This window comes from Prinia subflava, chromosome 13 (genome assembly GCF_021018805.1).
Source record: "Prinia subflava isolate CZ2003 ecotype Zambia chromosome 13, Cam_Psub_1.2, whole genome shotgun sequence".
Lineage (NCBI taxonomy): Eukaryota > Metazoa > Chordata > Aves > Passeriformes > Cisticolidae > Prinia > Prinia subflava.
This window is the reverse complement of record NC_086259.1, coordinates 6,561,209-6,582,712: the sequence shown is the minus strand read 5'-3', so window position 1 is coordinate 6,582,712 and position 21,504 is coordinate 6,561,209. Positions and strand designations below refer to the sequence as shown.

General features: G+C 41.0%; 1 protein-coding gene across 1 annotated transcript in view; it reads left to right on the top strand.

The window, feature by feature from the left end:
• ZNF536 (zinc finger protein 536) overlaps positions 1-21,067 on the top strand; it is a 233,264-nt gene extending 212,197 nt beyond the window's left edge. The window contains exon 5 of the mRNA XM_063410529.1: positions 18,660-21,067. Within this exon, the coding sequence (XP_063266599.1) occupies positions 18,660-18,895 (236 nt within the window). The 3' untranslated portion in view covers positions 18,896-21,067. The remainder of the gene's footprint in view (positions 1-18,659) is intronic.
• Positions 21,068-21,504: the final 437 nt, after the last annotated feature.

Below are 21,504 nucleotides of genomic sequence, written 5' to 3'. Positions count from 1 at the left end.
AAATGTGTGACTGTATGTGCAAATTAAACAATTGCACACACAGGCTAAATTAGGTATTTGTGAGGGCGGTTACTTAATTTGTATGTACAGATTAAGTTAGCCCAATTAATCACTATGATTGTTCAATTTTACACAATTGTGAATCCACCGATGACAGCTGAGTTGTTTTGCCACAAATGCTGAAGTAATGGTACAGGGAGAGGGGTCCAACTTGTGCACAAGGGAAGCACGTGCTCTTGCAAAAAACTGCTGAAAAATGCATTTTATAATGTGTCAGTTATCATCACTTCTGAGGATATGCTATTTATGAAAACCAGTTATGGCTATACAATATTTGATCAGTTGCTGTGAAGACCCCCGACATCAGAACCATGCTTCTCACATCTGGCCCTTTTGTTTGTGCTAATTACGATGATGATCATGGATTCAACCTGTCTTAAATCTCAGATGTATGAAGTGGGCAGATTAAGGACATTTGTTCATAATTAGGATTCCTAAATGGATATCTCTGAAACGCTTCTTGGAATATTTATGGTCTTGTTCCAGCAGGGCTTCTCGTTGTACACACACACTCTGTGTGATGTTTCTGTGTTTCTTGCACCAGTGTAGTCCACTCCTTTCAAACCCAGCCTAACCTGTGTATTCTCCATGCAAAACCAAAGGTGGAAGCCATCAAAATCAGAGAGCAGCTCCATAAAAGCTGCAGTTTGTCACACAGAATGTTTTCTCTCCTTTGGGGACATGCTCTTTATCCACCCAGTGGTGCCCCAGGAAGCCCTAACACACATCCTGACACACCCTTGCCTTCCCTTGGCATTGGGGTTGGAGCAGCTCTTGCCCCAGTGCCCAGGCAGCCCAACACATGTTCAGGGCTTTAAGGCAGCTCTTACCCATGTAAGCATTTACAAGCATATTTAGGCAATTCTTGCTATTGGATTTTTGCCCCTACCTATTTTGTTTAACATATATTGCCAAAATCCAGAACTCTTTACTTGTAATATCTCTGATAACAAGAAACCTGCTGCTGCTCCCAATGCTTACTGGTACGGATCCCTTGGCCAACAGGAACTGGTGTGACTGGGGACGCACGACTTCTGCCACAGATGACACAGCTGTTTTCTGACGTGTCTTTTTTTGCTGGTATAATTTTCTGACATTCCTGGTGCCAGGAAAAGTACATGGGGAGTTTTGCCATGGAGTCAGATGAAGCCTGATGTATTTAAGCCTCTTCATTTGCAGGCTTGGGCTCGGGTTTCCTACCTGGTGCTTCGTGCTTGCTCCTGAGCACGGAGGATGGTGCTCTCAAAGTCTCTGGCTGGTTTGTTCCTGCCCTTGGTTAGCAGACAGAGCTGTAAACCCATCTCTGTGAGGGACAGGACTGTCACCACCTCAAAATGTGCAGGATGCCCCCTTTGCTGGGAGCCTGTGCCCTGCTGTATTGGAGACAGGGCAGCAAACCCTTCCTTCTGTGCCCTCCTGGGCTGGAGCTAAACTGAGCAGCCTGCCCCCTTGGAGAAGAATGAGAGAGAGGAAATTCAGAATATGTGTGACCTGTACAGTGTGTGTGATTTTTTTTTTTTTTTTAACAGAGCTGTTTATGACCTAGTTTTGTTAATTTTAGTTATCCTGGCTGGAAAATGTCATGCTATATTATGTGGCTTTGTTTCTTCAAGAGAACCAGTGGGGGAAAGGGACAGAAAAGGAAAGTTTTGGTTAAAGCACAAAGAAGAAACATTTCTTCCAAAAAATATGATTTTTAGTATGTCAACATTTAAATGTGACTTGTTCTGATCAAATATTTACTGCTATCGGGAGCTGTGTAGGACATTAATCTTAATTTGTTTTTCTTTTTCTCCAAAGCAATGACTCCAACATAGCTAGGAGATCTGTGTCTTTAAAAATAAATAATGTAGCAGAACGGCATATTCTTTGGTACAGAAATGCTAGCCTGTGGCATCTTCTGCAACTACAAAGCAGTCTCGAGCGAACTTTCTTCCTTTTTTATTAATAATTCCCTAAATCAATGAAGAATCTTGAAAAGTTCCCTTTCACTTTGCTCCTGCACTCCTCGTCGCTACAGCTCTTGCTCATGCTGGCTCATTCCCCACCACGTATCACTCATTTGGATGAATCTGCGTGTGGAATTTTGGGAGCATAGGCTGCAACCCGCTAACTCTATGTGCAAATACAAAGCCCATTTTCTCTTTTTTTTTTTTTTTTTTTGGTCAGCCCAGGGTTTTGGGTTTTTTTTCCTGAAGGTGGCAGTGAAAGAAAAAAAATAACTCCCTTTGAAGATTTAAGAATTTTATTACAAAACAGACGGACAAGTACTGTATTTTACCCATTTCCCCCTGTGCCCATGAGCGCTGACAATGAAAACTACAGCTCCTATAAAGTGCTGATCAAATTGCGAAAGGTGGCCTTTCCCAGCAGCCTGGCACACTCTAGCATTATCCCAGCTTATAAATAAACGGATGGGCTGAGCCACTTTGGCTTTTTTATTTTTTTTATTTTTTTTTTCTCCCTCTTAGTCCTTAGCAAGATAATTGAGGATCATAATGGTGGGAAAGGACTGCAGTCATCATTCGCTGCCTGTCAGGTATCAGTACTCATCCTCGTGTCATCCGTCACCATTGAACCACTCTGTCATCTCTCCCCAGCCTTCAGCGCCGCTCCTTCTCATCGTGTTCATTATCTCCGGCTCCGACCCAGCCCCCTCCCCCAGCCCCTGTAAATGCATCTTTGTGCGACTCTCAGTCTTCTGATTATGAATCGATGATCATGTGGTGTAAGAGAGATAGATGGCTTTTAGTTCCATCTTGTCTTCTCTAATTGTAAAATATTAGTTACATTAGACTGTGTCTTTTGATTAATGGAACTTATTTGGAGTGGCCTCTCCCAGCCCTCCCCCTTCCAAAGTCCTCCACTGACTTTTGAGAATTGAGTGATTTCACTTAAAGCAGACAAATAGGCCCTTCAGCAAGGAGATAGCTGAGCTCTAATATTGTGGGCAAAGCAAGCTCACGGAGCCAGAGTTTGTGTGTGTGTGTGTGTGTGTGTGTTTTTAAAGAAAGGCTTCAACTCTGCCTAGACAAATACAGACCATTTATTAACGTGCGTACAGCCGTGCTATTTTGCAAATCCAGCAATTCTTATAAAGCTGCAAAACAGGACATAAGGCTGAATGCCTTCTGAATTAAATTAATCTTAGATAGGAATTAAGAGCATCCTCGCTTTCACTTTGGATGAAACAGGTCAGTCCAGAACTTTGATGTATTAATGCTAGCATAAAGTGTTATCTTAATACTCTCTTTTATACTTACAGGACATATCATCAGCCAAATGTCTCTTCCTTGTACATCTGACACTGCGAGACATTCGTCCTTTAATACAAAATTTATCTTATTTGGCACTATTTACCTAAACATGGTCTGTTGATAAAGTCCTTGCTGTACAAATGGAAAGGCAGTTGACTAAATCCCTTATTATAAATAATCACTGTCTATCTTTCAGTGTAAATTCAAGGACATGTTCACTTTCAAGCTATCAGTTCAATTAGAAAAGGTCTATTCACTGTCGATGTCTATATCTCATGGAAATAGGAAAGCACAGTTAATAAACAAATCAAACTATTTTAAAAAATAGCACAGTGGATTATGAATTCTAGAGCCCATGCTGATGGTGACACTGTCAGGACACATGCTATACAAAAATATATACAAACAGTGTTATCTAAATTTTTTATGCTACCTTCAGGATTTAAATCTGACCTTTGTGCCTTCCCTCCCCAAATCTTTGATATTATTTCAGAAGAAAATGCCTATACTGTACCTTCCATATATTAAAATTTAAAGAATAAGTTTGCACAAGTATAAAATGCTAGTTAAGCCTTTTTCAATTTACTTCTTTCTATTAAGAATAGGAAAACTGGTTTGAGGTTGTGAACAATTGTGTATACAGTAAGGGCTTGGGATTGATGCCCGCCCCAGAGCTGAAGAGCAGGAGTGGGGCTGCTCTTGTCCTTCCTGATTTTGCTGTAATGGATGGCGCAGTTTCTGTATCTGAAAGGTTTCACCGTCGTAGCCATGTGGTTATAGCAAAATCTCTCTGTCCTTTCTGTTAGAAAGGGACTCTCTAGCCTTTCAGGTTACAGAAAATGCTTGAAAGTAGGAATCCAGCAAGCTGGAAAAAGTCCAGAAACCCACACCCCCCTTCCCCCAAGATTTTCAAAAGGTATAAATATTTTTTTATATATTGCACTATATTAATCACATCCTATGGAATTTAAAGGAGCTTATCCAAGGCCTGGGTCTTGATACCTGGAGGCTCAGATGGAAGGGCTCTGTATGCAGGACCAGCACTGCTCTCCTCCATCCGTGTGCTTGTCTGAAATCAGAATTTGGCTCCTGATGGGTATTTCCACACAGTATTTACCACCCTAGAAGCAGTGATTATATTTAATGGTAGAATTTCAGTTGACTTCTCAATATGTATTGAGTTGACCTTTAAGTTAAACCACAGATTAATTTTTTTTAGTTGTCTCTTTAAGTACATTTATAGACCTCTCTGTTCTGATTAGCATAACGGCAGATAGAGGAAAGTTACCTGCCTCAGATTATTTGTTGAAATCAGAGAAATTGCATCCCTTCTTCAGAAGGCAAAATATTTTGGCCCCCTCTAATCACTGTATGCATTAGTTTTGTTGCAAAATGGTTTTGGTTTATACACAGAGAAGCCCAAGTGGGTATCAGTTTGCTTGAAAGCCCGGAGCCTGCCATTGATTCCATACAAGTAAATCTCCTGGAAGTGGGGAAAGTCAATGAAGCCTCCATGGGATTGTGTGGCTCTCCTGAAGGCAGCAGGAGCAAGGCTTTGGTGTGCTGGGTGCTGCTGGCAGGGACATTTGCCTCTTTGTTACCTGACATGCTGTGATTTGAATCAGTTCTTCAGAGATACGTAGGGATTTTCTTGATTCTAAATCACTGAAAAAGTACCCAGACTCCCTAAATGTACAGAAGTGTCTCACTGCTCATAGAAATTTGGACTTCTCCAATTTTGTTTAAAATAAAATCCTGAGTAGCATCTGTTCCTCTGCATGCTGCCACAGGAGTTGTTGGAAGGGGATTTTGTTTCCTTTGACATCTAAAGGTTTTGCTACACGTTTATCTTGTGCCCTTTCCTGCGTGGTTGCACATGGCTTTAGGGACATGTGTGCCAGCAGCCTCAGCTCTGGGCGTCGATTGTTGGTCTGTGTTGCTCCATGTGCCCCCAGGGATGGTGACATTCCCTTCCTCCCACTCAGGAGCCAGCTGTGAGCCCCACCTGCCTGCAGGAGAGCTGGGGATGGCTGCAGGTCCCTGCACAGGCTGCAGGACCCTCACCCGCCCCGCTCCTCGGAGCCTGCCGGCCCTCAACCCAGAGCAAACACCACATAGAAATAAATGCAAAAATAATGCAAAAAGGAGCCCAGATTCACAATGAGACAGCGGAATGTGCCAGCTGTTACGCCCAGGCACATTTTCACAGGTCTCTTTTATGAATCTTTGTGAGTAAGGGCCAAGCTGTGAGGCCTCAGCTCAGGGACAGCTTGGGCCCGTGCGCTGTGTAAGCTCCTGTGCATTCCACACAAGCCTCTGGGATGACTTACAGGCTTTCTAGTATGCATAACCTTCAGCAGTTTGCTGAATCAGGGCCTAAATACTGAAATATTCTTCAATAGTTCTGGCTCCACTATGAAACTCTAGAAGGCACATTTCCCTCTCAGTGTCTCTCCATAAGAACCATCAATGATAATGGAGTTACATTAGGCACATCTAAAGTTAATTATACAGTTACATCCCTCTTGGCCTGTTTGTCAAAAAGAATATGAAAAAAAAATCCTCTGACTTCTAATACCTATTTTTATTTGAATTTTGATCTGCCATCGAGGCAAAAGAGTAAAGACCACACTGAGACCTTTGGTAGGTGGGTCTGGATGTTTGCTAGCTGAGAGCAAGTGTGGGAAATGTTGTGTTGAGAAAATTTTCAGAAAAAAATTCTATGGAAACCAAAGCAAAAGAAATATTTCAGACAGGCTCTTCCTTTTAAAAATTAAGTGGATGGCTTTAAGGGATGCTGATTTATTTTGGAAGGGGGGGTTTAGAGGCATGCCTCAATTGGAAAAAAGCAAATTCTAATGTTCACTAAAAACTCAGGAATTTATAATGATGAGAAGAGGTTGTATGAAACATTAGATCCAGAAATTTTGCAATTCACTGCATATTAAAAAATAAGTATTTTTACTGTTTATTTGGCTGGGGTTTTTTTAACATGATTTCACATTTAACTATGGTAAGCCAAAATCCTCTATCCCAAATACATGTCTAAATATCTGGATTTTGGTATGTGAGCATATTGCTGGGGGATGCCAAGTCTGTCTAGGGATCCAGTAGCTTTGACATACTCTAGTTTACAGTACCTGGAGTGTGCTCAGTTGCTAATGCGTTTTGCATGCAAGATCACTGTGCTTCAGCATGACAGCTAGGAAAAATGTCAATTTATTTTTAATTGCAGCAGGACGCAATTTAGGGGAGAAAAAAAAAAAATTAAAATCACATTCTTTGTTAGAGAATTGCTCTACAAGAGTCCAGTCAGAAAGCTTCTGGTACTTAATAAAGTCAAATTCCTCCCTGAGTGCTCCCGTGAGCTCCCATGGAAGCCAGCGGGAGTTGCGCATGAGTACCGAGGGCAGCGTTTTGCCCTTAGGACTGAATTTCCCAACTGACTATTCTTTTAGACTGTCTTTTGATTAACAATCTGTTTGCAGCAGGCTAGGGCCAGGGAGGCACTGCATACCCCACTGTTCAAATCTGTGGCAAAATATTCTACAGAGAGCTACTTAATAAATATCAACTTGCTCCAATAGTCATTGAGAAATACCTCAACAGATAGCAATCAATCGAGGGCTGAGTTGGGAAAAAAAAATACAAAAGGACATCAAAGAGGTTCTCATTCCCAGTCTATTGCTCTATTTAAGGGTCCTATAATTCGGTGAGGTTGTGTGCTAAATAATTTGTAAGCCTTCAGAACATCCAGGTTATTGTTTGTGGACAGATGGTGCATCACATTTTATTGCTTATTCCTTCTGTGGTTTCTCATATGCAGGACTGATGTGCACTCTGAAGTCTTTGTTTCCTTGCTAAAATCTCTAATCTAAAACAGGCAATCAAGCACACAGACAGTGCTTCAGAAAGCATAATCATACTTTTAAAGGGGGAAAAAACATTTCAGCTGCAGTTAGGAAGCAGATGTGTTCCCAGAAAATGCAAAAGGTTATCAGAAGTATTAAAATAGGGAAATAGACACGGAATTTGGGAGCGCCGGGGAGAGCGTGTATTTTCTGCCTGTACTGCAGGGTAGGTGTGCCTTTTCCTAGGCTACCTGCTTTGTATCTGGCTCTCTGCGGAGCTGGTGTAGCGAAAGCCTTCGGAGACCGGCTTTTGCTTCCACCTTTCCCCTGAGATTGGCAGTCTTTGTCTTTTACAGGCAAGGAGCAGCCGTGTTGTGATCCTGGAACCGCCGCTGCCCCGAAGAGTTAAATCATGTTGATATACAGGAAGGAAATGGAATAGACTAACTCTACTCTTTTCTTCCTACGGATTTTTCTTTTTATTCTGAAGATAGAATTACTGTTTGTAAGCATCTGAAAGTCATTAGTGGCTCTGCAGTCTGTCAGGTGCCGACGCAAAAAACTGCTGAAACTGAACGGGTTCCTGTGCGGAGTGCTGGGAATTTGTCATGTGCTGATGAGCAGTTATAATAATATATGAGCAAATCACAAGCATTCTGCAAATTAATCAAATTTTTTTTCCCCTTCTCCCTTGTCTCTGGGAGAGTGGCTTTGCCGGCAGACGTAGGTGAAGCAGTTTTACTCACAGATGGTAGCTCTGGCATCAGATGGAATTTATATAACAGTAATTCTGATTTCCTGCCAAAGTAGCACTGAAAACACCAGGGAGATTGTACAAGACAAGTCATGTGGTTTTGCTGAGGTTGTTGTGGGAAGTTTAAGGGGGGAAATCTCAAATTTTCCTCTTTGCATTTATTGTTTTAGCCTGAAGGGCCAGAAATCGTACACCATTCTGCCATCGGCGAAATCCAACACATCTTTTTTTATGAATTGCGCTGAAAGAGTGCTTCCCAGCTGTTGGAACTGCTGGCGGGGAGGGAGCCACATGACTCCTCATCCTTTCCCTTTCCATACAAGGATTAAAGAGGGGAGGGTTCAAAAGGTTGCTGCACTACATGTTGGAGTGAGGCAGGGTCTCCCTTCCCAGGAAGCGATGCCATGTTCACTTAGGCTGTACTCCCTCTGGCATAACGAAACACGGGGGGGTGTCCAGGGCTTCGGGAAACACATTAGCAGTGGGTCTCCCTCCTCATTAAAATGGGAGGGTTTTGATAAGGTTACTCGGGTAGATTAAGGCTATTAGTTGTGTCCCTGATGACATTTCCAGTTTGATCAGTAGCAAACAGACACATGGGGTTTTTTTACCCGTTAAGGTAAGTGCTTGGTGCACTTGTTATTTGGCTTTTGCACAGATGAAACGTGCATTGATCTGATGGCAGATCCTATTCTGACTCAGAGCAGCACAGATCTGTTCAAGCCACGGGCTGGCAGAGAGGAGGAGAGAGCAGAATAAGGCCCGGTGGCTTCTGAATTGGATCACGTTTTTAAAAACAAAAGCAGTCTTCCCTGGAAAAATATGACGGCGTTTTTATAATAGCCACATTTTGAGTAATGCATGGAGCATCGCAGGACTGCTGTGACACTAAAAGAAAAAAATAGAGGCAAGCAGAACGGGAGAACTTTCAGGAGCTGTTTTTAATAAAGAGGTGAATTCTTTCTGCAGTAGGAAAAATGATAAAAAGATGGCGTATCAGCTACATTATGCAACAAAGTAATGCTGCTGTGTTTTTATAATGTAAGGCACTGCCCATTTGTTTTGGTTTACGTGACTGCAGTGAAATAAGTGGATTAGACTGAAACTTTAGCATGCTTCATTGCAGCTGGTTGCAGACATCTGTCATTCCTCAGCCATACATTCTGGATCATGCCAAGAAGAAAAAGCAAAGTCTGACACCTTTCATTTTAGAGAGCCTTTTATAGAAAAGAAAAGGAGAAGGGGAGAAAGCATTTCCTTTGTGACTTGATAAAAAAGACACTTTTTTTCTGTGACAACACCAACAGCTTTCCAGAGGCAGAGGTCCTGCAAAGTTAATGCTCAATTTACTCTTTGCAGCCCTTTAATTTTTTTACTGTTTGATCGCTTGGTTTGTTGAATGGGATATGATAAAAACATGTTGGTTTATTTTTTTACAGAAACATTAGCTGTATGTACCCCTAAATCTGAACTGTGCCTGGTGAAAGGTGGGTTGCTGTGAGCTCCCACTCAGGCTGTGCTCATGGTAATTCTGCTCTGTGATGGCACATAATGCAGAAGCATTGCCAATAATGAGTGGTTCTGAGAACTCCACTCACCAAATCCCATAAACAGATAATAGTGATGTTTTAGCAGAATGATTAGTGGGGTTGTGAGCTACTCCTGGATAATTTGAAATATTAGCTATTAGTGAGCTAGATATTTATTTACTTAAAGTGTTTTGTTCTTCTTCAGGCTCTCTGCTAACACAGCGCTGGAGAATCGTGAGGTACATGACAAGTGATAATGTGACAAAATACTGTCTAAATTACCCCAGTTACGTGAAAAAGCAACACCAAAAATGAAAGGAAAACATGGTTAATCTAAGTGACATCATACATGCAGGAAACAGATATTCTAGCTTAGGGTCTCACTTCAGCAAAGGTTATAGCATGTGGATAATTCCATCCCTTCCCACCCAGGTGATTTATGGACCGTGGAACTGGTGGGGAGACTGGGTATCCTTGCAGGGCTGTGCACAGAGGGGCAGGTCTTTGTGTGGCTCAGGCTGTGTGACTGTCCAGCCTGACACCAGCTGAGGATGTGACACATCCAAACATCGGCAGGAAAGATTTAGAAAGCTGAGTATGGGGTTTTTAAAATTCCATTCTGCCAAATAAAATAAATAAACTCAAGACTGTTGCCGAGAGTGGAAGAGAAAATTCTACTGTATTTATGAATTGCTAGGCAGAACAAAGAATATTTGGTAGCAAAATACCATCGCTAACAAGGTCTTTCCTATTAGCTCTGAATTGAATGTTCTCTTTACTAAAATCCCAGTGCCACCAGTATAGCATTTATTCTGGGAAATCATAGCTACATTAAATTCAAATACAGCTCCATTCAAGAAGTCGTAAATGCTCCCTGAAATAATAAATATTTACTGAGACAATTAAAAAATATGACAGAACATTAGCGAGAAAACTTGTGAATGACCTAGTAGGAAAACTGAGATATTTTGCTCAAGGGGGTTTGAATGGGAATATAATGTTATTGAAGTGATTAAAACAAGTAAAAGAGTGAATAGACAAAGCAATTAATTGAAATATGTAAGTAAAGGCAAAGGTGGGACTCTGAGCATGTAATTTTGATGATCAGAAGAACTTGGGGTTAGTTAATATTAAAGAAAAGTCTGCCACTTCCCTTCAAAATGTATTTCCTTAGTCGTAGTCTATGTGGATCCCCAACACAGGAGAGAAAGAGAAGACTGTGAGTACTGTACCCTGCTCACTCCCTGGGCTCGGGTACCTCTTCTGTCTTGTGTGGAGACGCCCAGGATGCAGAGATGAAGGGACACATCTGGGTTTGGGAGAACAGGGACTGGTACCAGAGGGGAGGAAATGACTGGAAATGAAAGCTTGTCCGAAAAGACAAGCTGCTGTGAGTTTAGGATTATGAAAAGGATTATGATTTCTGTAACCGTTGCCATTATTACTTTAGTCAGAGTTTGCCTGCTCTTTACAACAGGTATCTAGTGCCCTTGATAAGAACTCTGTCCTCTACTTATGTGTATAAACCAAAGTAAATAAATATGTAAAATTAAATGTAATTAAATTTCCCAAAGCATGGGACAATGATAGTCTGGCATTTCAAGCTCAATCAATGACAGCATTCCCACTAACCTCGTTTGGAGCCTGCTGAGGCTCCGGGCTCGTAACTCATGTTTGTCATGTCAGAACCTGAACTGATGCCATTGTGCACAGGGCACCGTGTGTGCACCCACCAGCCGTGGGCTGAGACACACAGACCCTGAGAAAGCACAGTCTCCTGCCTTTATCTCAGAATTTTAGGTCTACAGGGTTCCCATAAAGTTTAATATTTGTTTAGGAAGACCTTTTCAGCCATTCTGCTGAGGCTATTCCTTTCTTCCAAGAAGAGATCCATTTCCCTTCTAAATCAAAAGTTCCTGTGTGAATAGCTTTTTCTGAAAAAGAAACAAATTCTGTGCTGAGTGGATGGAGCTGAGTAATTCTGTTGTTTTACCAACTCTGCAAGAAATGGGAAATGTTTGTTTTCCCAGGACTTACAAGTCTCTGTTATACCATCAGTTATTTCACTGGCCATTTCCTAATTCCTTTGTATTTAGTGCACTACAGATGGCTAACAAGTTCCTCACTCTACCTCCAAATAATTATAATTTCCATGTTCCGCATATCAAAGGCAAAAAATGTTAAATTAGTGATATTTTCCATAATTTTGTGAGTGATTCATTCAGTAAGGTAAAATGATATTGATGCAGGACAACAACAGAATTTATCAGGAGTGCCCAGGTGACTGTTAACCTGTGTCAGACCAACCTGCTGTTTTACATAGCAGGGCTGATTTGTTGGTGATTTTTACTCCTTTTGCTTATAAACAAAACTTCAGTGTGTGATAAGTAGTGATTGCAGCCTTTTGAGATAGGAATTGAATAATTACTATAAGAACAGTTTTTATTTTGGGGGGAATGTGTGAAATCAACATAGTGTTTTAATAATACATTTTAAAGGCAAAGCGTAGCACCAACTTTTGCTTTTCTGTATCATGATTAAAACATTTTAGTGCACTCATCAGCAAGCTGAAATACTTATTTGGGAACACCAAGCACTGTGTAAGGGACTAACTCAAGAATAGACTCTGCCTTTGCTTACATTTCAGAAAAGCCATGTAGATATCTGAGGGTTTAATTCAATCCAATGATGAAAGTTTTTCTGTTCAAATAAAAATCTTTGATAAAATTAGTTACAGATTAGGTCTTTTTATTTTCCAGCTCTTCTGCAGCCAGTGATAGTTCAGTGAATTGCCAGCCTGTGCAGGTGCCCATACACTGAGTGTCCACCCCTGCAGGACACCAGGACTGCAGTGTCACGTGGTGGCTTTGGGATGGGTGCTGGCCTCAGCATGTTTTTCTTTTTTCCACACACCCTTGATGCATTTATTTAGGATCAGGCTGGTGGCCGTGTTTTGTCCTGTGCTTAGTCTTCACCCCAAAGTTATCCTCCCCTAATTAAGATCTTTCCAGTAACTCACAGCAAGAGAAGGGCTCTTCCAGGTAGCAGTGCGTGTGTTCGGACCTGAGCTGCTCCGAAGTGCTCAGCATTAGTGAGGAGGGGTTTAAGTAACCAGACCTGTGCCATGAGTAATTCATCTGATGAGCTCCAAGGACTCTTTGCAGGATTGAGCCTGGTAATGGAGTAATTCAGTTGAATGGAGGATGATCAGGGGGTTGCCCTCGCTTTAGGAGTCTCAATGGAAACATGTAACCCAAAGCCTTAGCCTTGGTAGCTGGAAACGTTCCCTGGCCTTCCCAAAATCCAGATATCTCTGCATTTTTAAAACATGTTGTTCCAGAGAAAATCACCAAAAAAGCCTCAGATAAGGCTTTTTGTTTTATGACTTTTCTTGGTCAACATGAAATAGAGGTTTTAAAACTTAGTTTTAGAGGTTTTTTTGTAATCCAAGTAACGTATAAACTTCACAGAGTATTGAAATTTTCCCAGAAGATCATCTTGGTTGGTCTTGGACCTGTGCGTAAATAAACATATACTTTTCAATTGTTTTATAAAAACTTTTATTACAGATACGAACCTGATTGGGTGTGCTTTAATCTCTCTGATATTTTGGGAGTTTCATAAAATGCATATTTTGAGACCAATAAAGTGGAATGGCTCAATCAGAACCATTATTGTCTATTGGACAAATATATTTATTCAGCATTTTCCCATCCATACAGTTATGCTCCAGATCTGAATGGCTGCTTTAGAGCCATTCTGCTCTCCTGGGTAATGCATACAGTACTTGGGATGTTTGCCGTGGATAGGAAATGTATTTATGAAAATTTATACGTTAAAAAAAGGAAATTGCACTAGCCAAGATTTAAATGAAAATAGTTTTCCCCTTGCAAATGCCTGTTATTATGCTCTAATATACTTTCAAATGGCAGTGTTCACCAAGATGCCTGGGACCTGGAGGCTGTGGTCTGAGAGAGACATGAGCTCACCCCAGCAGTCACTGCCAGGGAGCTGGAGATGCTCAGAAAGCCTCTCCTCAAGCACGGAAAGCACCCAGCCATCGTTGCCTGCCGTTACTTCTGAGGCAGCACGCACTTCATGTGCTTAATGACTGTACCTCAAACACAACGCTGTGTGGGGAAAAAGGATTCAAAGCAGCTCTGGGGAGCACCTGGGGAGGTGTGGGCTTACCGAAGGTGTGAGTTCAGGCTTTGTGGGCAGCAGATGTCTGATTACATGGACCATTCCACCAGCAACGTTGTGGGACCGAGCATCCCGGTGCAGCAGGCAGTGCCCATCCATCCTGAGCCACTGCATCCATCCTGGTCCTGCTCCAGCTCCCGGGCTGGCCAGAGCTGCCCTGGCCGTGTGGGACTGCTACAGTGGCCCAGCAAGTCGGGTGCAGACATTCAGTGCCTGACATCCCAACTAAAGAGATTTGTTTCCGAGAAATTCAAGCCTCTGAGGCTTTTTCAAATATCTCTTTGCGAGGGAATAATTTGTTTTAAAGAGGTAATTGCTGTTATTTTTGATTTTCACCAAAAGGATATTCTTAAACCAGGCAAAGAAATCTGAAATGAGTTTGCCGTATTGCATCTCAGTAAGTGCTATAGCCATTGGCCATCTAAGGGAAAAACATTCTGTCAGATAATCATGGCCATTTTTGCATTTTAAGGGAACAAATGTCATATCTAAGAAACACATTTTATTCAGAGCTTAATTATAATTTATAGTACATTGCACAGCATTTGTTTTCTGTTCATCATGTTATTGCTCTTCTATCTTTCCCCTGAATTTATGCATTAAATCGTGTGTGTGTGTGTCTGGATGCGTGTATCTGTGTATATATGTACACATATGCAATATAATACAAAGTGGTGTAGTGGGGACAACAGACGGCTTGTGTGTGATGTATTATTGGCATTTTTCTTTCAAATTACCATTTTCTTGCTGTTTTGGGAGAAAGCCATGATTTTGCTGTGATTAGTACACTTTTAACAATCTGGAATAAATTCCTGATCTTATTCATGTGACTAGTTCAATGCCCATTTTTACGTTTTAGTGCAAACCCCTACATATGTGCCTGTAATACCACAAAAATAAGATGTTTCTTTGCAGAAATTTTATAGAATTTGGATGCCGATCAAATATTTTTAGAAGTGGAGAATTAATGCGGCTTGACCATGTAAATGATTTTTTTAATGAAAAAGACTTTAGTATTCATCACTCTTTCTCTCTCTCGTTTGTGTATTCCTTTGTGCTAATCTTAAATAATGGATCCATATCAAAGTTAATAAATTAGTAACTATTAGCAGTGTTTGGATTACAGTGAGTAACCCAGTGCCACTTCATTGACATTGACTTTTTATGTGTTCCAATAATGCATTTTGAGTTGTAAAGATTAGACAAAGCAAAATACGGTTTGGCATGTATCTTGAATCTTTAACAACTCTTGGGCAATGGCTTTGTTTAAATCCAAGGCCCTTACTTGAGATAAACTTTCATTTAAGAGGCCCTAAAGCCCAGGCTGAGATCCATGTCTCTCTCAAAACCTGCAGTTTCTGGCTGTTCAGCTGATGCACCATGTTGGGCTGCATCAGTCATGCCATGTTATGAAACCTAACGCGATGTGACTGATGCAGCCTGACATGAAGTGTCACAAAGCAACATATCACATCACAAACTTGAAAGAAAAGAAAACAAACTTTACTTTTTTTTTCCCCCCTCAAAGCCTAAATTAATGAAGCAGTATATATTTTTAAAAAGGTGGACTAGTTTCAAACACTGAGGGATTTTTCTTAATATGGGCCTGAAGAAAACGTCTCCATTCTGGCCAGAAGTTATCTCTTATCCACGCTCCGTATGCTCCCTAAAATTCAGTCCAGACTAGAGAAGAGGCTGAGCCTTGGTCACCTCAGCACTGCCACCCTTCCTGGGTCTGATCCTGGGAGGTTTAGATCACTTTTAGAGGAGAGGCTTCAGCAGGTGCTGGAAGTGATCACCCCTCCTGGGGAAATCCATACATGCTAAAAGTGTTCTTTGAGTCCAGCCATCATTCTTGTCATTTTAGCTAATTTCGATAATTATTTTCTGCTGTTCCACTTCCTTAGACTGTCAGCTTCCATCCAGAGGATTCCAAAGTCTCTCCACATGCTCTGTCACAGACTTCACAGAACACAGCTCCACAACAAGATTATTTCAGCTGCAAACAATATATTGTCCTCTGTCCTCAATTTTTGATCAGAAAAAGATGCACACTAACGTTTGTTCCCCTAGTCCACCCACTTTCTATCTAATTATTTTTACTACAGTTGGAATGCATATGACATCATCTCCTGAACTATCAGGAAGATTCCTTTCTTTTTATTTTTTTTCATTTTTTTTTCTGAAGGGCTTACATATAATTTTATTGGGAGATAGAGTGGGTGAAATACGTATGAACTGTAGCTTGCTAAGAAAGGACCTACCAACCACTGTTAGATAAAACATTATAAATTTATTGCCAACTTATCTGGGAAGGGTTATTTTAAGAGCCTGCTGCCCACAACAAGTTTTGGAGCTAAAATTAATGAATGGAGACCCCTAAAAGAAATGGGAATTTTCCTTCACCCCTTAGTTACAAGCAAATTGCAGATATTGTTATCTTTGCAAGCAAGAATAATCTCTACTTTTTGTACTACTTCTGCTGTAAACAATGTACCGCTTGCTTTCCTATGACCCTCACTCTGTATACATATTTATATATTATTCATATCGGATTAAAAATGAATGTGCTCTTTACCACAGTTGTACTGCACAGTGACAATACAAATTAACTTATTGTGTACTTACTTTTCACAAGGCAGTGATGTGAAATTTTGATGGCTTGAAAAAGTAAGTCATGGGGGAAGCAATGCAGAACTGAATCCTTGTAGGTGCACTTTATATTGTCTGATTTATTAAAGTGCGTTGAATTAATAAATGACATTCTCTGCATGGAATTTTGAACACGGGTTTGAACTTGGTGCAGTGGTGGGCAAAAAGAGTTTGCTTTTATTCTGGTGCATGTGAGGTGGTTAACTACAGCCATGTTTTGTGCATTCCTTGCTTAGAATTTGTTCTTTGCAGGAAAGAATTAGGATGGCTGTTTATTAAGAGCTGCTTGTGGGTAAACCATTAAGAGCTGCTTGTGGGTAAACCATTAAGAGCTCATTGGTGAGATCACAGCATCATAGAGTGGCTCTGCTGGGAAGGGACACTAACAATCATTTCATTCCAGCCCTCCTGCTGTGGGCAGGGACACCTTCCACTATCCCAGGTTGCTCCAAGTCCCGTCCAGCCTGGCCTGGAACACTTCCAGGGATGGGGCAGCCACAGTTTCTCTGGGCAACCTGTGTCAGGGTCTCACCACAATGACAGGGAAGAATTTTTTCCTAATATCCAACCTAAGCCTACTGTCTGTCAGTTTGAAGCCATTACTCCTTGTCCTGCCACTCTAAGTCCTCATAAATAGTCCCTGTCCATCTTTCTTATCAGCCCCTTCAGGTACTGAAAGGCTACAACTATGTGACCCTTGATCCTCCTCTTCTCCAGGATGAACCCTCCCAATTCTCTCATCCTTTCCATCCTTCTGATCCTCTTGGTGCCTCCTCAGGACTCACTCTAGCAGCTCCATGTCCTTCCTGTGCAGGAGGCACAACATGCATAAATATGCACGATGGAAGGTTCAGGGGGTGGTCACACTTCTGGCAATCTTCAGCTCAGAAAACAGAGGGTGATGGGGAGCTTTTTATCCTTGAGGAAAGAAACAAGGCTGCCTTCCTGGGGCTAGAGGTTAGGGCACCAAGTGTCTTTCCTCTGGGTAGCGAGCAGCATGTTTAGGGGGACTCAGCCTTCAAATGGTGGTGTTGATATTACAGTAAAAATGGCAAGTAGATTGAGCAGCCCAGGGCACTAATGCTGGTTCAAGTGAATTCACTCTGCTACAGAGATGCTCACACTCCTGTGCCAGCAGCTGCCCATGTTCCCATCTCTGCTGGGAGGACAATGGCAGCATTTCCACCCCAGTACAGGTGTCTATTTGTTTAGCTGGTAAATTCCCACCTAAAACCAAGGGGAGATGGTCCAGCCTTTTCCCCATTGTAGGAAGCATAATTCTCCTCCTCTGCTGCCCCAGCATCTGTTTTATGCCTGCTAAGTAGTACCACAGCAGCAAGGGAAAATGTGCTCTTCAAATGTGGAGATAGGGTATTGTTTTTCACTTATCCTGGCTTTATGTAGATGGTCTGGCACATTTATTTATTCATTTATTTGAGCAAATTAAAGCAAGCTAAGCGCATTTGACCTCAGATGGTCCTGGCTTAAGTTAATTTGAGAGACAAAGCTCATAAAGTTCCAGTAAAACACATCAACAACTTCCCAGCATAGGTTGAAATGTGATTGTTGAAACATAACCTCCAAAACCAGATACAGCACGGAGATTTGAAGTCCCAATAATCTGAAAAATATAGGACAGCATATTGATAAGCCCTACTGAGAAGTGATATCTTTCATTCATGCCTTTGTTTCATGGTCGATTGCTGTTTTATCCACAAGAAGTGCATCTATCAGATTTTGTGCATTAACATTCCTTTTCTAAGCTGGCTTGGACATTTTATTTTAAAGCTGATGATAACCTTGGGCCCTGGTCCAGCAAACACTTACGTGCTTGCGTATTTTTACTCACAGGAGTAATCTCACTGGAGTAAATGTTTGCAGGTTTGAGGCCTCGGCTATCTCAATCCATTATTTCTTTCCATTAAAAAGTAATCTGTGAGATTGAAATAAAACATACAATTCTTTACCCAGAAACCCACCCAAAGACAAAGAGTGTTTATTAGACTAAGGGTCTGCACATTGTCATCCTTGAATTTCACTTCAATAAAAAAGATAATTAACAAATGTAAAAGAAGACAGTTTCGTACATGCTGTATTTACAAGAGTTTGGTTTGGATCGTGGGCTGAAGGATTTACAGCTGAGGGGGGAGATGGATTAGCTGCACTGCTCTGGAAATCCTAGGCAGAGAATTCTTAAAATGCAGTTTATTGAGGAAGAGCACAGATTTCTTGTTCTCTCAGAGACGATGCCCTCTCCCAGTAGGAGAGGGGCTCTGGAGTGTCCCGTTTGTCCAGGCTGTGCAATGTCCACGGGCTAAAGCAAACCCTAACCAGGCTGTCGTCTGTCCCGCAGGTCACCGGCCTTTCCAGTGCAGATACTGCCCCTACAGTGCCTCTCAGAAGGGAAATCTGAAGACCCACGTGCTGTGTGTCCATCGCATGCCTTTCGACAACAGCCAGTACCCCGACCGCAGGTTCAAGCGCTCCAGAGTCGACTCGGACGCTGCCGGGAGTCTGGAGGAGCCGGCGGCTGCCAAGGCGGGGAGCTCGGCAGAGCTGTCCGAGGAGGGCACCAAGGCCCAGGAGTGATGCCCAGCGGGTCCAGCCCTGCTCTGCAGCAGCCTTTGACCCTGGCTTTGGACACGTGCTTGGTGAGGGCTGGCTTAAACCCCTTACAAGGAAAGCGATGGCATGTAAGTTCCCAGGAGGGTCCAGAATGCTGAAAACATTCAAATGTATGTATATGTACATGTAGCCACACATGTACACATATATATGTATGTATTTACAGACACAGAGATAACCAGTCATACCCACATTGAGTATATATCTACATACACACACACACACAAAATACACACATTCCATACATGTGTGTGTGTGTAAATATATATATTACACATGCAAAATAAATTTCCAGCCCTTGAAAATGGCTGCTAAACAGTTACCTGGCAACAAGTACTTCCAAACAACGTAGGTGGGATAATAAAGTGATTTAAAAATGCTAGGAGGTCGTTAGTTATTTAAAAAGCAGGGCAATTTCAAACTTAAAAGTGGTCTTTGTCCAAAAATAATGCTCTTAACAGAAAAATGATACCCTCTAAACGATTTAGTGTTGCCTTGAAGATTGAGGGGCTGTGTTTTCATTGTTGAAAACACCTTTATAATATGACACCAGCTGCTGTCATTTGCCTAGCATAGTAATGAGATGTCTTGGTAGACTGCCATGGTGCCAGTCTGACTGGAGCTGTCATTGCAGAGAAAATCAATTCAAGTGGTGTTGCAACTGCAGTGTAGGAGAAACCTTAGACGGCCCATAAGCTGGGGTCAGTACTGACCTATTTTGAAAAGTATTGTGATATTACATTTTCTTTTTTTTTTTTTTCTAATATACAGCCAAATGAATCAATGGTTAGAAAAAAAAACCCCTGCAGCTCAATGTGTGATTGCAGATTTGAAATGTAATTCCATTTTTTGTAATCATCTTGCAGTATTGAGGGAAATGCTTTTATTTTATTTTTCCTTGTTGAAGAAGTTGCTATAAATGTAGAAGTAAAATATATAGAAATATTGTTTAGTGAAACTAGTCAGCCTCATCTATAGAAGGTGCTGGTGAGAAAGAAAATTTTATTACATAGGAGGTTGGTAAATTTTTCTTTTGTTCTTTACTTATCTTATTGGGTTTTTTACAAACTTCTTTTCAATTCCTTTTTTTTTTTTTTTTTTACACTTGAATGAAGGACTTCCCCGGTCATGGTTAATTTTCATGTATTAGTTTTTGTAAATGTTACAGACACAGAGCAGAAGTTTCTTCTGGAGCAAGCCCTTATAAAGTAGCTTGACCTAAAATATGAATCCAAACTTTCTGCTCTTTGTCTCTAATGAAAAAAAGTGGTTTAGATGATATTTCTTTGGTTTTGTAAAACAAATGTGTTCTATATTTTTGCAGATTTTAGCTTTTTTACTTGGATTGGATGCTCCAAATTTAGTAAGGTCTTTGCCACATAGGAAGCTTTTGAGAGACTATAACAAACCACATAGAAAAAGTAAGAAAAAATAACTAAAGGTTTATTCTGAAATTCTCTGAATGGCATAAAATTTTATCCTTCTAATGTACTTCCTTTGATAGAAGTAAAATTGGTGCTGTTTATTGTGATGGTAGAGAAGTATTAACTTCTTCTAAAGCAAAATCATCCAGACTTAAAAAAAAAAAAAATAGAAAAAAGTTAAAAAAAAAAAAATCAATATTTCTTTGCAGGCTGGGAGCACAGAGTAAAACCCCAGGGCCTTAAAACTTCAGCTCTGCCTAAAGCAGTTTACAAAAAATACTAAACTGCAATCAATGTAAATAAAATTCTTAGCGCTACCCTGAGACTGGAAAAAAAATCTCAGGCTAATAAGGAATACGGTTTGCATATGCTGTCGGAAAGGATGTCATCCAACTGAAGTTTCAGTTTAAATGAGGTCACTGTGTAACTTGGACCCATCTGGCACAGAGCAAGCTGCTTTTCTTGTTTTTCTAGTATAGTTCTCACTGCCTTACTTAAATCGAGTTGATAAACTTAATGCAACTGTTTCTATGATCCTAGATAAAGGATTGAAATGTTATTGAACCTTTCTGACTGTAGTAAGCTTTAGGATTTTAACTGCACTACTGTGTTTGGTGACTGTGTCAGTCGCTTGCTTTGTGTGTTTGCGCCGCCTTCGGTATCTTAGCAAAAAAAAAAAAAAGGAAAAAAAAGAGAGAAAAAAAAAACAAAACCGCCCCCCACATTCCATTTCTTGCACTTTTTGAGCTCTTTCAGTATTCTTTTGTGTCTTCTGAGCATTTTCAGATACGACAGGCAATAATTCTGTTTGTGACACTGGAAACATCTCCCGCTCCTTGTGATGTGTGTGTTGATTCCATTTGGTCGGGTGCTACTGTCCCTACCCTCCCCTCTGACATAGCCCTTTTTTCCAGAACATTTGTAACTTGTAATACAAACAAGTGACAGCAGCAGTGATGCATTGTCAGTTTCTGAATATCATCATGCTTCTCATATCTAAACATGTCAAGTTTTTTCTCTGTAACTTCTGTAGTCTGTGATACTGGTCATAATACTGTCTACATTCCTACACAAAGAAAAATTTCTATCTTGGAGGAAATCTGAGATCAATAGAGTAGAGGATTTTGTTGCTATGCTTGTAACAATTAG